Source organism: Panthera tigris, chromosome C2, assembly GCF_018350195.1.
Source record: "Panthera tigris isolate Pti1 chromosome C2, P.tigris_Pti1_mat1.1, whole genome shotgun sequence".
Classification (NCBI taxonomy): domain Eukaryota; kingdom Metazoa; phylum Chordata; class Mammalia; order Carnivora; family Felidae; genus Panthera; species Panthera tigris.
In genome coordinates, this window is record NC_056668.1 from 9,345,536 (window position 1) to 9,360,554 (window position 15,019).

At 45.6% G+C, this 15,019-nt stretch overlaps 2 protein-coding genes and 1 pseudogene across 2 annotated transcripts; all 3 read right to left on the reverse strand.

Moving 5' to 3' along the window:
* Nucleotides 1–291: 291 nt before the first annotated feature.
* On the reverse strand, nt 292–6,704 carry LOC122230443 (carbonyl reductase [NADPH] 1-like). The gene is made up of 3 exons (XM_042956643.1): nt 6,358–6,704; nt 2,774–2,918; nt 292–788 (listed from the first exon to the last, which is right to left on the reverse strand). The coding sequence occupies exons 2-3, from the start codon at nt 2,874–2,876 to the stop codon at nt 292–294; spliced, it is 600 nt and encodes a 199-aa protein (XP_042812577.1). The 5' UTR covers nt 2,877–2,918; nt 6,358–6,704.
* Nucleotides 5,955–8,962, reverse strand: LOC102951521 (annotated as a pseudogene).
* Nucleotides 8,963–9,223: 261 nt separating this feature from the next.
* LOC102963221 (carbonyl reductase [NADPH] 1) lies at nt 9,224–12,808 on the reverse strand. The gene is made up of 3 exons (XM_007090451.3): nt 12,413–12,808; nt 11,736–11,843; nt 9,224–9,903 (listed from the first exon to the last, which is right to left on the reverse strand). Exons 1-3 carry the CDS (start codon nt 12,699–12,701, stop codon nt 9,467–9,469), a joined length of 834 nt encoding a protein of 277 aa, XP_007090513.2. The 5' UTR covers nt 12,702–12,808; the 3' UTR covers nt 9,224–9,466.
* Nucleotides 12,809–15,019: the final 2,211 nt, after the last annotated feature.

Here is a 15,019-nt window from a genome sequence, read left to right on the forward strand (position 1 = left end):
GGCTGGTTGGCAAGAAACAATCTGCACACATGGACATTTACTTATAATTGTTTATTCATCTATGATATTCATTCATTGTTGGTTGGCATTAATTCCACTTTTTCTTCTCATATATCACAGAAGAAATCACAAAAGACTTCCCAGAATTAGTAACCAATTCAATTTAAGTACTCAATATGGACAGTGGTTCTTCCTCCTCCTCCTTTTCCTCCTCCTCCTCCTTTTCCTCCTCCTCCTCCTTCTACTTCCTCTGATATGAACATTGGTAACAGTGTAGTCCTTTTGTTCATATCATGGAAGTATCATAATGGGACCCATGGAGGGAACTGGGGCGGGGGGGAGTCCCCATTGTTCAATGTTCTTCTCCATTACAAACTCCCCGTCAGGCCCCTTAGCATCTGAGGGCAAAAGGGCCAAGTAGATGGGGGTCTCTGCTCCTTCTTCTGGGCTTTTAATGGCTGTAGGTCTACCCATGTCTGTTCTCACCCACCTAGGGCAGCAGGCATTCAGAAGGATCCTGTTTCCCCTCCTCTGCTCACTCAGTTTCCTGGCATGGATTCTGGACAGGACAGTGATACCCATCTTTGACACTCCATATGTGAGTACTTTCATATCAGGGCAGCCTTCCTTCCTGTGTACCCCGCTCTTTGTGTCTTCCGGAAACTTGTTCATGAGCCCCACCAGCTCCTCCTCTGTGATAGTCTCACTTCTGAACTTCTGCTGAAGTTCTGAGCTGCAGTTGTTAAGAACTATGAAGCTCATTATACTAGACACAGTGGCCACTCTGCCTAAAATACAACACAAATGGTCATGTAGAATCGCATGTGTAAGAATGATGAATACCAAAATCCCTTAGATTTGCCTATTTGGGAGACAGTTACCAGTTTGCTAGGAGTGTGAATGTAGTCTTCCTATATAAATGAAGGACACAATCCAATATTGAACCTTGCAAGACTCATAATGTCTCAGAGGATGTCAGAGAAATGATCTAATGGGGTGTGCAGTGCCCAGATGTCCCATAAAGAAAAGAAAGTGACTTCTACAGGAACGTGCTATCAGAAGGTAAGTCGGTGCTCACTGCAATCATGAGTAGAGAGCCACTTTTCTTCACAGGTCCCCTTTGGAACCATCTTAACATCTTATGGTCCCATGGCCAGTGCTCTATGAACAAGTGTCTACTAACCAACAAACATCTGATCATTTTAGTGATGACCTTTTGAAGAAGAACAGACTGCATGTGTTTTGTGGGCTGTCCCTCTGATAAAACCAGGTAAAAAGAAATCACCTCAGTGGGCTAAGGTGTGTGGTATTTTCTCTATGTTGGAATTTCATCAACTTGGGAGCAGTGAGAAAACACCAGGCAATATAGTTATGGGAAGGGGAAATGGAACAGTCACATGTTAAAAAGATAGTATAAAAAAGAAATGCTATAACATGGATGAATCTTGATAACATTACCCAAAAGAAAGTGGCCAGTCACAAAAGACTACTCATTATATGATTCTCTATATATGGGATGTCCAGAGAAGTAGATGATCAGACAGATAATAGATTAGAGGTGCTTCAGGCAGTGGGATTGTGGGAAAAGAGGGCTGGTGCTAAGGGCACAGGTTCTCCTTGGGGTGATGACAGTATGCTAATCTTAAAGAAGTGATTGTTCCACAAGTCTGTCCATATACTAAATTCCACTGAATTGCATACCTGAAACGGGTAAAGTGTATGATATGTGAATTGTATCTCAGTAAAGTGGTTAGAAGTGTAAAGCAATCTCACAGTTCTCACTAATTCTTTTTCAAAAATATATTTATTATTCATAAAAGTGAACTTACATTGACATGTATAAATAGTTTACTATTTTTCCATCTACATGAGTATCTTTAGCCTAATAGAAAGATTATGAGAATTTACGAACAGTAAGAGCTTCAATAAATTAGGAAACTATCCCTATTTTATGTAAATATCCGGGAAAGACAGTCATGGTCACTTAACTCTGAGCTCCATCCCACTAAGGAATGTCAGTGCCGTACAAGTTCAGTGTAAGAGATAATGCATGACCCTGTGATTCTCATTGGTGGTGTTTAGAGACAATTAAAATGAATTGCAGAAACTGTCTTATTAATGTAACAGGTTTCTAAGATGAATACCTTTGAGAAAGGAGTCAGTTACTCCATACTTCCTTCCATCTACAACATACTAAGCTAAGATTAATGGAACTTAGGGGCACCTGGGTGACTCAGTCAGTTAAATGTCTGACCCTTGATCTTGGTTCAGGTCATGATCTTGTGGTTTGTGAGTTCGAGCCCTGCGTTGGCTCTATGCTGACAGCTCTCTCTCTCTCTCTCTCTCTCTCTCTCTCTCTCTCTCTCTCTCTCTCAAAAATAAATAAACATTAAACAATATTTTTAGAAAAGTTAGATGTTTTAGTAAGCAGCTCTCCGATTTTATTACTTCTCACTAGTTTATTTCATTTTCAAAAATCATTTGCCTCTTTCACAACAAAAGTAACATGTATTAACGATTTGAAGTTTCAAAAACAGAAGTGTGTGAAATAAGACAGAAGTAGAGGAACCAACATTGGGTAACTGCTATAGTAGAAAGACTGCTACATTTACTCCCTAGGGTGCGGAGCCAGTTTCTTAAGTACCTTTAGTATAGATAGTAAATGGAAAACTCTACTAACGTTCTGTAGGCTGTTTGTAATGAAGTGATGACCTCTTTCCTATTCTCTATTTTCTATCTCAGGAAGTCTAGTATCAGCTGTGAAAATGCTTACCTGTAAGCGTGATGGGGAGTAAAAGGTTTTGTAGGTAAATTCCTGGTAGTAGATGCTGCAACCAAACCCTCTTCCTCAGGCCTGTCCCATGCACTGAACACATCCCCAAGCGGGCAGGGTGGCTGTCAGGGGGCTTCGCCTAGAACTGGGAGAGATGGTAGATGCTTCTGGTCTGACAGCTCAGGACAGGAATCACATGAGAAGGAATGGGAAGCACTTGTGGAGTTTATACAGCAAAGACTCTGATCCAAACATTTTTGTCGTCAGTGTGGACTCATGGCTTTCAGTGTCATTTCGGAATGCACGCAGCCTATATACTAAGAAGTGTATGGACCATCCCAGTGTCCTTGTGCTAAGGGTGTGTGAGTTCACGTCAGTGTGTGATATGTATGTGAATGGGAGTGTGCGTGAGACAGAGACTGTATGTGTGACTCTAAGTATGTGACACTGTGCGTGAGGTAGTGTGACAGTTGCCCTGTCACAGTCACTACGAAAAGCACATTACCCAGGTAAGAAAGGACTCTTGTGCTGGTGGGGCCGGGGTGTGTGTTGGGCTTACAGTTTATCCAGACCATTACTCTGTATGTGACCAGGGATCTATTGTTAGGAAATCTCTCACTATCTCCTACTCTCCAAACCTCACTGTCCTCAAGCAGAGCCACAGTGATCTACACAACGCAGGGTATTTTAGACATCATCTCATTGGGAGTCACAAATTTCAAGTGCATTACTTGATTCTCAAGGCTATTCAGAGTCTGTAAGTTCAAGCTGGTTCTTGTGACCTTTGATGATTTCACATTCATCACATTCCCTGGAAGATTCATGTTTTCTAATACCAAGAGGACCAGTTGTTAAGTCTCTGGACTGATAGGGGGTTTTCACAAAACACCTCAGGGTTTTAAATGTGCCTCCTGTGGTTTTCCCTGAGGTACCTGGGGCCCTGAGACGAGGAAGACATAGGCCCGATCAAGCAGAGTCCTTATGTTGTTTCTCTAAACTTACCAGGTAAGGCTTCATTTGGAGAGGGGGATCAAGTAAAAATGATTTGAGGACCTTGAGTAGTGGGAAGAACCACTAGTTTGGATGTCCCATGACCTCAGTCTGCAACCAGCTGTGCTCGTGACCTTGAGATTCATTATTCCTCCATGTTATTAATGGGCACCATATATAAGATGCCCAGTACATCACATCTAGAATGCCCAGCCACCTATCCTTTCTAGAACCAATATGTCAGAGGGTGTGTGTGAGTGAGTTACGTTTACTATTGTAATTTTCCAAGCAAATTCCTCTAGTGGCGTTTCAGACTAAGGATATTGCAAAGCAGTACCTTTTCAAATGAAGGTTGAGAACACCTTTTTTAAGGTTTCCTTGATAAGTGCAGCGTTAACAAGACTGTATTTCCACCTAGTACTTTAAGCTAATATCTGATGAACAACAATGTTCAGATTTCCAGTTTGCTCAATTCCTTAGAGATGTTTATATCTTAATATCTTTTTGAAATAAAACCATAGATAAAGACAATAAAGAGGAACAACAGCTTATCCTTTTAAAGAGAGTATCCTTCTCATTCAGGAATAGGAATTTGCGGGGCAGGGGAGGGAAATGATATAGAATGTGGGAAAGGGTTTACATGACCTTGATACTGATTGCCTGGTTAAGACTGGTGGTGGGCACCTGGGTGTTGTAGATTCTTAGTATTTTGTTTTTGTGGCTAAATTATTTCAGTAAAACTCTTTTTGAAGAAAGGATTAAAAAGTAAGAAGAATGAACATATACTATTGTGACCTTAGGTTCACGATTCTGTCTTTTGGTTTGTCCTTTCATGCCAAAACCCAAAGCAGACATTGGAAGCAGACATTGCATTTTTGAATAGGTTCTGAACTAGAGAGATCTGGTGGACGTCATTCAAGATTGTTCTTTCTATCCTGGTTTCCAAAGTAGGTGGGAGGTGGGAAAGTATTTGCTTTTGGTTATGCTAGCTAGGATTTCTCCCAGATAGTCTTGCTAAAGGGTGTAAAGTAATGGTAATGAACTGCTGTGGCTGCCATCCCCCCAAACAATGGAAGAACTCTCCTATTTTCAAAGTCAAGAAAACCCTGCTCTTACACTGAGAGTATAGCTTGCATTTCTAGGTCCCTGAGTCTAATTTTTCTGAATCAGGATCAATTGTTTGATTAGAGCCTGCCTCAGCAAATGCAGGAGAACACTCATTTCTCATTCTGGTCCATGACCAAATACACAGCAGGCACCCACACTGTTCTGTAGGTGAGAAAACAATCGGCCAGAAGTGAGTTTTGCCTTCTAAGGGATACGTGTAGGAAGTGTGATGCTGGCACAAGGAACTCGTCCCACATCAACCTTATGGTGAGTAAAGGAGTCAGGGGACATTTGAGAGCCGCCCTTTGGGTGCCGGTGAAACCAGTGGTAGAAGGAGAAGTAGTAGAAATTTCCAGGAATGAAGAGGCAGTGGGGGCAGAACTGACAGTAAACTGTATACGCATGTGCTCACTCAGGCCAGACACCCTGATCTTTCTAAAAGTGTCACCTCACTTACTCAGTGTACTAGAGTGGTGGTTCTCCCATCATATTAACGTGGAGGTAAATATTAAAGTGGTTTACAACCAGGGAATTATAGCAGTTTGTTTTGTGCAAACATTGAACAAGGTGAGGGGAACTGATGGACTTTGGCAGGCCTGACGACAGAGATCCCTGGAAGCTATGCTCAGGATTGAGCTTTGGTCCTGGACTTTTGGGAGTAAATGAGCACCCAGAAAGTACAGGGAATAACCAGAAAGGAAAAGACTGAAGAAGTAGCGTCTCTTTGGAAGGTTACAATTGGCCAGAAATGACAGCTGAGTCTCTGTTGGAGAGTTGGGATGGAGAAGGTTGGGGGCAAATCCATAGGGCAACTGTTAGGACCTGGTCAGTGATAATCAGGAGGTGGGCATGGTGACCTCATTTGTCATGGAGGGTGGATGGTGGGGTCTGTGACCAGGATTATATTGGGAAAGCACAAGTGTTATCTAGATGTGTGTTAGAGTTTTAGGTAGAGGTGTGGGGCGGGGGGAGGTGGGAGGGCTGGGATTTGAGGAGGGAAAGGAGGACATCCTGAGGAGAGGGAGAAGCAGGAAGAGAACTATGCGTGTCTGGAACTCTGGCAATGTTCTAGGCAGGTGACAGAGTTTAGGGGGCCCTAACAAGTTTGGATAGGGACGAGTCCACTAGCCTGAATAAGATCACTCAGAGGGAGGGAGAGGGAGAAGGAAGGGTCCAGGAAGGAATCCCCAGGGAAGTGGACCCGTGAGGACACAGAGCCAGAAAAAGGCCTCTGGGAGGAGAGTTTGGAATGAAGATATAAAGGAGAAGAAGAAGCCAGTTGTGAGAGGCCAGTGGGACAGAGGGCACTGCTGAGTGCTGGACACGTGTGTACAGAGTCCTGAGGGGAAGGGCACCTGTCCAGGTGGGTACACAGCAGGGAGGCCGGGGCGGCTGAGCAGGGAGAGGGAGCAGGGCCTGTAGATGCGGTCAGAGAGGCAGGGCCAGATCATTCCAGAAACAGTACTGCTGTAAGTCGTCACACCTACCTTGGGGTCTCATTGGAGGCAGCAGTTCTGTGCACACGTCTCGGGTACCAAAAAGTTTGTTTTCATCGTCACTTCTGCTTGAATATGTAAAGGGGCGGGGTCATTAGCTGGTATGGGAGAAAGAGAGTAGGTTAGTAAGTAGTAGCCTTCTAAGAAGATTCCATGCAGTGACAGTAACATTTTTGTTGTATGTGCAATCTGGTCAATTTTCAAGTGTGTAGGTTAGTGTACACTTTGTTCCAAAGGGAATTATCTCACGCAGTGATGCTATTTAGCTTTGTAACTTGGCACCATTGCAAAAAGCTAAGGTAAGGGTGCACAAGGCATCTCTGCATATGACCCTGTGGGATTTGTTGTGTTATTTCAAAATTAGTCAAAATTCATGGAGGGGCACTCGTGTGCCTTAGTCGGTTAAGCGTCTGACTTTGCTCAGATCATGATATTGCAGTTTGAGTTCAAGCCCCACATTGGGCTCTGTGCTGACAGTGTGGAGCCTACTTGGGATTCTCTCTCTCCCTCTCTCTTCCCCTCCCTGCTCTCTCTCTCTCTCTCTCTCTCAAAATATACAAATAAACAAACAAAAGACTCATGGAGATTCTCAAAGAGAGAAGCATGCAAAAACCCAGGTGAAGTCCCTGAGAGCCTGATCTATGGCAATGCCAAGGTCCTTTGGCTGAAAAGGCTTGCAGTTCCTGGAGGGTCCTCTCTCCCTCTGCCTCCAGTCTATCTTCTTCCCTAGGGTGGGTGTTCTTGATCCCCTCGGAGCTATGGCCCCACAGCAGCGGTTCAGACACCAGCTCCAAACTCACCCTGGCTGGTCCCCTAAGGGAGGTCTCCTGGCCTTCCCATGTCCTTACTAGCAAGGGCAATGCCCGCGTTGTTCACCAGCACATCCAGGCCTCTGTACTCCTTGCGCAGAAGTCACGCAGGGCGCGGATGCTCTGCAGGTCATCGACGTCCAGCAGGCACGGACTCAGGCCCTCGCCCTGGAGCTGCTGCACGGCCGCCCGTCCCCGCGCCTCATCCCGTGCCGTGAGCACCACGTCCCTGGAGAACTGCCGGCACAGGTCGCGTGCGATGGCGAGGCCAATGCCCTTGTTGGCCCCAGTCACCAGTGGCACGTGGGATGTGTGATGGCATGACCGTGTGGAGTGCTAGGGAGGCCCTGTGTGTGGGACGGATGGTGTTGTGGGCCACACAGAGGGCCAGTGGTGCGTTGGCCTGGACCCAGAACTGTGTGCTGGGATTCAGTGCTGACTCCTAGAACACTAGGCCCCGCCTTCGTCCTTTCAAGAAAGTTAGAGCGAAGGTACCAGAAGGCTCTCTATACCAAATCTGTCTCCCCCGGGGCTGCACTGTGAGCCCAACCAGGCCTGTGTCCTCTTAGGATCCCTCCCTCTAGGCCCAGCATTGGTTCTGGTTGGAATGCTGTGCTCCCCAAAATAAAGGTGGTTGGTCATGGATTTATATGGGGTTGAGATTCATGGTAGGTGAATGAAAATTATTTTGGGAAAACCCCAGCAGAAAAAAAGGAGCACGGATATTGTCTTGAGCATGTGTCCTTCTTTCTCTGCAGAATGGATAAGGTTGCTTTCTTTGCAAAATTCAGTTTAGTTGCTTACACAGAACTGCCCTTGGGGACAAGATCCCCGTGCTTTTTAAAGAGAAATTCAAGAGGGAGAAGTAGAGAATTAGGTGTTGTCCTAACTTTTGGGCTTCTCCCTCAGTGTGACTGCCAGTGGGCCCTGAGAGGGAGGGAATGTTTATGAAGGTCACTGAGGGCTGAGGCATTGCTTAGAATGTTTAATGGTTATATAATCCTATTTGCCTAAATTGCCTATTTTTTATGTTCTTCCAAGGTCACAGTAAATAAATGTTATATATATGGTGTTATTTTTATGGTATCAAAAAAAAGATGTTTGCGATGGATTGCCAAAGGAGCAATTGAGATTCTATTGTGCTGCTCTACACATTGAGTTTCCTCATGGTCAGATTAGAAATACAAGCTCACAGGGAGGAAATTATTCACCCCTTTGAAGTGAAAAACTTTTAAAATACGGACCCTACCCTTGTTTTCTGGGTCTGTCACCTTTCATTTGGGTAAGCCTGAAAATCCCTGGTGAAGAGTGAAAAGTAAGAGACTCTTAAAATCTGAGAACTGAGGGTTGATGGGGGGGAGTGGGAGGGCAGGGAGGGTGGGTGATGGGCATTGAGGAGGGCGCCTGTTGGGATGAGCACTGGGTGTTGTATGGAAACCAATTTGACAATAAATTTCATATATATATAAAAAAAGAAATGTAATCAGTAAGTAGAAGCATCTTTAGAACAGGGATGTTCCTGTGAAGGGAGGCAGGTAGGTGGTGGGTGTTCATTCAGGCCCACAGGAGCCAGGCTTGGTTTGGGCAGGAAGAATCTTCTGTCACTTTGGTGTCCTGGGGCGAGTCACTTGGGAGTCATGATCTACACTCAATCTTACTCAGTTCCTCCCCTTGTCTCAGATCGCCGTATGGATGTATCTTGTGTTCTCACTCCTATTTCACACGTGGCGATTGTTTTTCCCAAGGAATCCGATATTTTAAGAGATCACAGCAGATGTGTTGCCCATGTTATACTAGAGGCTGGTGAAAAATGCTCCCTGGCACATCCAACCATGCTCATTGGCTTATGTGTTGGCTCTGGGTTCTTTCAGCTACAACAGCAGATCCGAGTAGATCCTATAGGGACTGTGTGGCCTGCAAAGCTAAAAGTATTACTATCTGTCTCTTTCTATAATGTTTGCTTACTCTTGAACTAGACTGTAACTTCTCCTCATCTACTCAGGTGTATTAGATTTTTCTGCTGGTTTAGCATATACAGTCTGTACAAACAGGCATTTTATAAAGAACCATTTATTCATTTCTGGTGTTATTTCAGTGATTTCATTTTTCTCTGCCTTTTCACAGCTAAAATAAAAAATCTTTCACAGAATTAGCAAACTACTCAAATACAAGTAGGGATATTTTACACTCTGTTTTGTTTTGGATAGGGATAGTATTGACAGGGAAAGAGTTCTTTTGGGCAAGGGAGGGGGTTTCACAGAGGGCCCCATAGATGGAACCATGAATTCGGTTCACCATTGTTCGACTTTCTTCTCCATAACAAACTCCCCGTGAGGTCCCTCAGCATCTGAGGGCAAAAGGGCCAAGTAGACGGGGGTCTCTGCTCCTTCTTCTGGGCTTTTAGTGGCTCTGGGTCCGGCCATGTCTGTTCTCACCCACCCAGGGCAGCAGGCATTCAGGAGGATCTTGTCCCCTCTCCTCTGCTCACTCAGTTTCCTGGCATGGATTCTGGACAGGACCGTGACACCAATTTTTGTCACTCCATATGCAGTATCAGGCCAGCCCTCCTTCCTGTGCACCCCGTTCTTTGTGTCTTCCACGAACTTGTTCATGAGCCCCACCAGCTCCTCCTCTGTGATGGTTTCACTTCTGAACTTCTGCTGCAGTCCTGGGCTGCAGTTTTTAAGCGATCTGAGGCTCACTATGCTAGACACATTGACCACTCTGCCTAAAATACAACACAAAATGTTATGGAGAAGGGCAAAGAAAGATGAATTCCAGTTTCGCTAAGATTTGGTACTAGAAAATTTCCACTGAAGTATCATGAGTTTGCTGTGAGCATTAATGAAGACTGCCTGCATGAGTCAAGGACAGGACGGTCCTAAACTTGTTATACCCATAATGTCTCCGATGACGCCTGAGAAATGCTCTAGTGGGGAGGGCGCCGAGCAGATGCTCCACAGGAAATCGGAAATGGCTCCTATAAGAACACGCTGACAAGGATGAATGTAGGCCTGAGAACCTGAGTGACATCTCTGTGGCAGATTTGCTCATGTGATATGGACCGAACCAACTGTGAGTGACCAAGTGGGACTCTAGCAATGTGCCAGCATCTCTTGATTCTTATTTTTCTGTTAGATGTGCTACTGCACTGTGACATGGTGTCACATTGGACTTCTTAGTAAGATTCAACTACCATTTATAAATGAATCATATGATGCTATGGAGAGTGATGAGCAAATGTACCGGAAGACTGAGTGACCGTCTGCTCAGGATGTAATACTGATGGAAAATGACAAGCCTGATGAAAAACTGGATTTACCTGACTGTCAGCTAATTTCTATACTGTTAAATTAATTAAACAAGGAGGCCATTACTTTGCAGTGGCTCTAATACCCTGGTGGCATATGTAGCAAACCAAAATCAATGCCTGTAAATGCCTCAAACTTACAAAACTGAAACCGAAGGACGACCGATCACAAACAACCAACTAAGCTTGAAGTTACATTCAATCAATAATTTTCTTCCCTTAATTCTGGGTTTTTCTGTATAATAGTCCTTCCCTGAGCACCTGTCAATGGAGCATTGCTAACTACTTCTGGTTTTGTGCTTCCTGATCCAAATACAGTTGAACCTTGACAACCCAGGGATTAGGAATTGCTGAATCCCCATGCAGTAAAAAATCTACATTAACTTCTGATTTCCCCAAAAGTTTACTGATAGTTTGATTTTGACTGAAGGCGTATCCATGACATAAACAGTCGATTAACATACATGATGTATTCTTACAATAAAGTAAGGTAGAGAACAGGTTAAGAAAATCGTAAATAAAAGAAAATATATTTATAGTACTGTACGTATGCTTATGGAAAAAAATGTGCATATAGGCAGCCTGAGCAGGCCTGGACGGAGGCAGTGGTGTGGGGGCCTCTCCAGGTGACAGCAGGCCTGAGGGACAGTAGAGCTGCCTCATCTGCCTGGAGATAGACCACTGGCCTGTGGCCATCTGTGGCACATGTGAGTGTGCAGGCCTTCTGGAGGCGATGGGGAGGGATCTGCACCTGGCCTGGGCAGGGCGTCCTGAGGAGAAAGAGAGGCAGGAGGAGAACTATGTGTGTCTGGGGCTCTGGGAATGTTCTAGGCAGGTGACAGAGTTTAGGGGGCCCTAACAAGTTTGGATAGGGAAGAGTCCACTAGCCTGAATAAGATCACTCAGAGGGAGGGAGAGGGAGAAGGAAGGGTCCAGGAAGAAATCCCCAGGGAAGTGCACCTGTGAGGACACAGAGCCAGAAAAAGGCCTCTGGGAGGAGAGTTTGGAATGAAGATATAAAGGAGAAGAAGAAGCCAGTTGTGAGAGGCCAGTGGGACAGAGGGCACTGCTGAGTGCTGGACACGTGTGTACAGAGTCCTGAGGGGAAGGGCACCTGTCCAGGTGGGGACACAGCAGGGAGGCCGGGGTGGCTGAGCAGGGAGAGGGAGCAGGGCCCGTAGATGAAGTCACAGAGGCAGTGGCAAGATCATTCCAGAAACACCACTGCCTGGGTCCCTTGTCACACCTACCTTGGGGTTTCATTAGAGGCAGCAGTTCTGTGCACACGTCTCGGGTACCAAAGAAGTTTGTTTTCATCGTCACTTCCGCTTGAATATGAAACGGTGTCGGATCATTGGCTTTCAGGGAGAAAGAGATCAGCGTTAATAGCAGCCATGTGGTAAAATTCCACAGAATGGCATATGAAGGAAAAGTGCATGTGAAATGTGGTGAATTTTTTGTAAAACTGGCCTCTAGTTCATAGTATTGTGCCAATGACAACGTCCTCATTTGATAAGGTTGGAGAATGTTGTAAGATGGCACCATCTTGGGGAGGGTGGGTGAAGGGGGCACACACGGGATCTGTGTTCACCAATTTGTGCCATTTTCTTGTTTATTTCAAAGTGCATTAAAAATCCACCCAACTGCCCTAAAGCCCAATCCCAGAGAAACCCTGTGACAACCTGGAAAGAATCCGAGGAGTCTTAGGAAACACAAAGGTCACTCTGGATGAAAAGCGCTGTGATTCCCCTGGGACTTGGCTCCGGCCCCACCCCTGTCCCCCATCCCTCCTTCAGCCCTACGGAGCCATTTGGGACGCCACAGGCGCTGAGAGCCCCACCGCAGCGATTTCCCCAACAGATGCAGCCCACCCTGGCTGGAGGTGCTCCGTGGTGTCCACCTCCCCTGCGTGCCCCCATCCCCTTACTCTTGAAGGCGATGCCCGCGTTGTTGACCAGCACGTCCAGGCCCCCGTACTCCTTGCGTAGGAAGTCGCGCATGGCGCGGATGCTCTGCAGGTCGTCTATGTCCAGCAGGTGGAAGCGGGGGCTCAGTCCTTCGGCCTGGAGCCGCTGCACTGCCGCCTGTCCCCGCGCCTCGTCCCGCGCCGTGAGCACCACGTCCCCCGAAAACTGCCGGCACAGGTCGCGCACGATGTTGAAGCCGATACCCTTGTTGGCCCCGGTTACCAGAGCCACGCGGGTGTGTGACGACATGGTTGCGCGTGGGGTGCACGAAGTACTTGCGCGGGGAGCGGACCTTCAGAAGGCGTTCGCTGCGCTCGGCGCCTCTGGAGTTTACGCACAAAGTTCGGCGCGCCTGCGCGGGGTTAGAGGGCGCTAGGAGCGCGCGGGCGGGACGCACCTCCCCCTTAGGGCGTGGCTTCCCGGGAACCTCCCAGGGGTGGTGGAGAATGGGAAGGGCAGGTGGGTGGCAGAGGCTGGTTAGGTAGCTGCCCGCCTGGCAGCGGAGAGAATCATTCTATTTGGCCATGTCCCTCATTGAGTCTAAACTGAGCCTGTATCCCTGGTTCTCCAAGGGTTTTTCTTTGTATCCTCTCAACTATTCAACCATTGACTTGTGTAATTCAACAAATAGGGCATTTGTAGGGACTGTTTTGTTTGTTTTTCCGGGTGAGGAAAAAAAATCTCTTGAAGTGTTTGGAACTATAGTTGTGGAATAAGCTAGGAGATCAAGTGTGTGTTGTTTTCTTCCCTAAGTATGTGAAAGCAAATCTACCGGTTTGTCCTTGGTTGGTTTTCACGTTAGAGTGGGGAACAGTCACTAAATCGTCACAGGGTTACCTCCCCCGACACTTGCAGGGTCATCAGGTTACTTGTATGCAGGTTCTGCAGTGTACAGGTGGAAGGAGGGGTTTGAAGCCCTTTCTTACATTCAGAATAACTTGTCAGGGTGCATCTTATTTTCCCCATTTTATTTTTTATTATTTTTTTAATGTTTATTAATTTTTGAGAGAGAGAGAGGGAGTGAGCGGGGGAGCAGCAGAGAGAGAGGGAGACACAGAATCGGAAGCAGGCTCCAGGCTCTGAGCTGTCAGCACAGAGCCTCATGCGGGACTTGAACCTGTGAATCCGGAGATCATGACCTGAGCTGAGGTAGGCCACTTAACCAACTGAGCCACCCAGGCGTCCCTCCCCATTTTAAAGTGAGGAAATGGATCCTAAGAAGTTCATAAATTAGGTCAATGGTGGGAAATGAATTTTCTTTTTTCTTAAAAATTTTTTAAAATGTTTATTTATTTTTTGAGAGAGACAGAGACAGAAGGCGAGTGGATTAGGGGCAGAGAGAGAGGGAGACACAGAAGCAGAAGCAGGCTCCAGGCTCTGAGCCGTCAGCGCAGAGCCCGATGCGGGGCTCGAACTCACAAACCGTGAGATCGTGACCTGAGCTGAAGTCGGACGCTCAACCGACTGAGCCACACAGGCGCCCCTCTTATTTCTTATTTACAACAGAGGAAAAGGGGACTATGAAACCAAATCTCATTTCTGCACTGCCTGGTATGATAGCCATGAGTGGCTATTTAAATGTAAATTTAATCGAAATAATACAACTTAAAATTCGGTGCTTAGTTACATTAGCCATATTTCAAGCGCTACTAGTCACATCTATTAGTGGCTGCTGTTTTGGATAGTGCAGATCTATAGTATCTCCATTACAACAGAAATTTACAAGCAGTGCTTTAGATAGTTTCCAATTATGTTGCAATTCAAGGTGGGTTTCCAATTAGTTGCAAAAAACAAACAATTTGGGAAACCCCTTTGCTTCTTTTTGACCCCAATTTTTATTGAGATAATTGCAGATTTGCATATAGCAGTAAAAAAAGATACAGAGATTCCTTACGCTTTACACAGTTTTCATCTATGGTAAAATTTTGCAACAATATAGTAGGATATCATAATAAGGATAGTCACATGAAAACAATCCATCAATCATATTCGGATTTCCTCAGTTTTACTTGTACTTATTTGTGTATTTGGATCTATACAATTTTATCACATGCTTGGGTTTGTCTGTCCACCACTAGAGATGTTGAAAACATTTCCATCAGCACAAAGATCCCCATTGTTGCTTTTTTATAGCCAAACATCTCTCTGTTGCCCACCCCCGCCTCCACTCAATTCCTTGGGAAGCAGTAATCTGTTCTTCATTTAAAAATTTTATTGTTTCAAAAATGTTATAGAGATGGAGTTGTGCAGTGTAACCTTTGGGGATTTTTTTTTTTTTTTCACTCAAGATAACTAAGTGCTTTGTTTTGGATTTTCTCCTTTATCAAAGTGTATACTTGGTCTGCCATTTGCTGGCCTCCCTCCACACCACTCCCTACTTTCTTCTATACTTGGGGTGAGCCAGTGTGAAAAGGAAGTGGGATGAATTAAATTCACCAAATTAAGCCACAGAGATAGTACATAGTGTGCAGGGAACTTTGGGCATGGTGAGAGGCCTGCTGTTTCAAAAGGCAAAACAAGAGGACCACGAATCATATTTTCTGGCTGATTTGTTTATCCTTTTGGTA

Coding starts and splice junctions, on each gene's coding strand:
- LOC122230443 (XM_042956643.1), bottom strand. CDS start 2,876: ATGTGTTCAGTGCATGGGACAGGCCTGAGGAAGAGGGTTTGGTTGCAG. Junction 789..2,773: donor ACTCCCCATCACGCTTACAG/GTAAGCATTTTC, acceptor GTTGTATTTTAG/GCAGAGTGGCCACTGTGTCT.
- LOC102963221 (XM_007090451.3), bottom strand. CDS start 12,701: ATGTCGTCACACACCCGCGTGGCTCTGGTAACCGGGGCCAACAAGGGT. Junction 11,844..12,412: donor CGCGGGCATCGCCTTCAAGA/GTAAGGGGATGG, acceptor TCTCCCTGAAAG/CCAATGATCCGACACCGTTT. Junction 9,904..11,735: donor GCCTCTAATGAAACCCCAAG/GTAGGTGTGACA, acceptor GTTGTATTTTAG/GCAGAGTGGTCAATGTGTCT.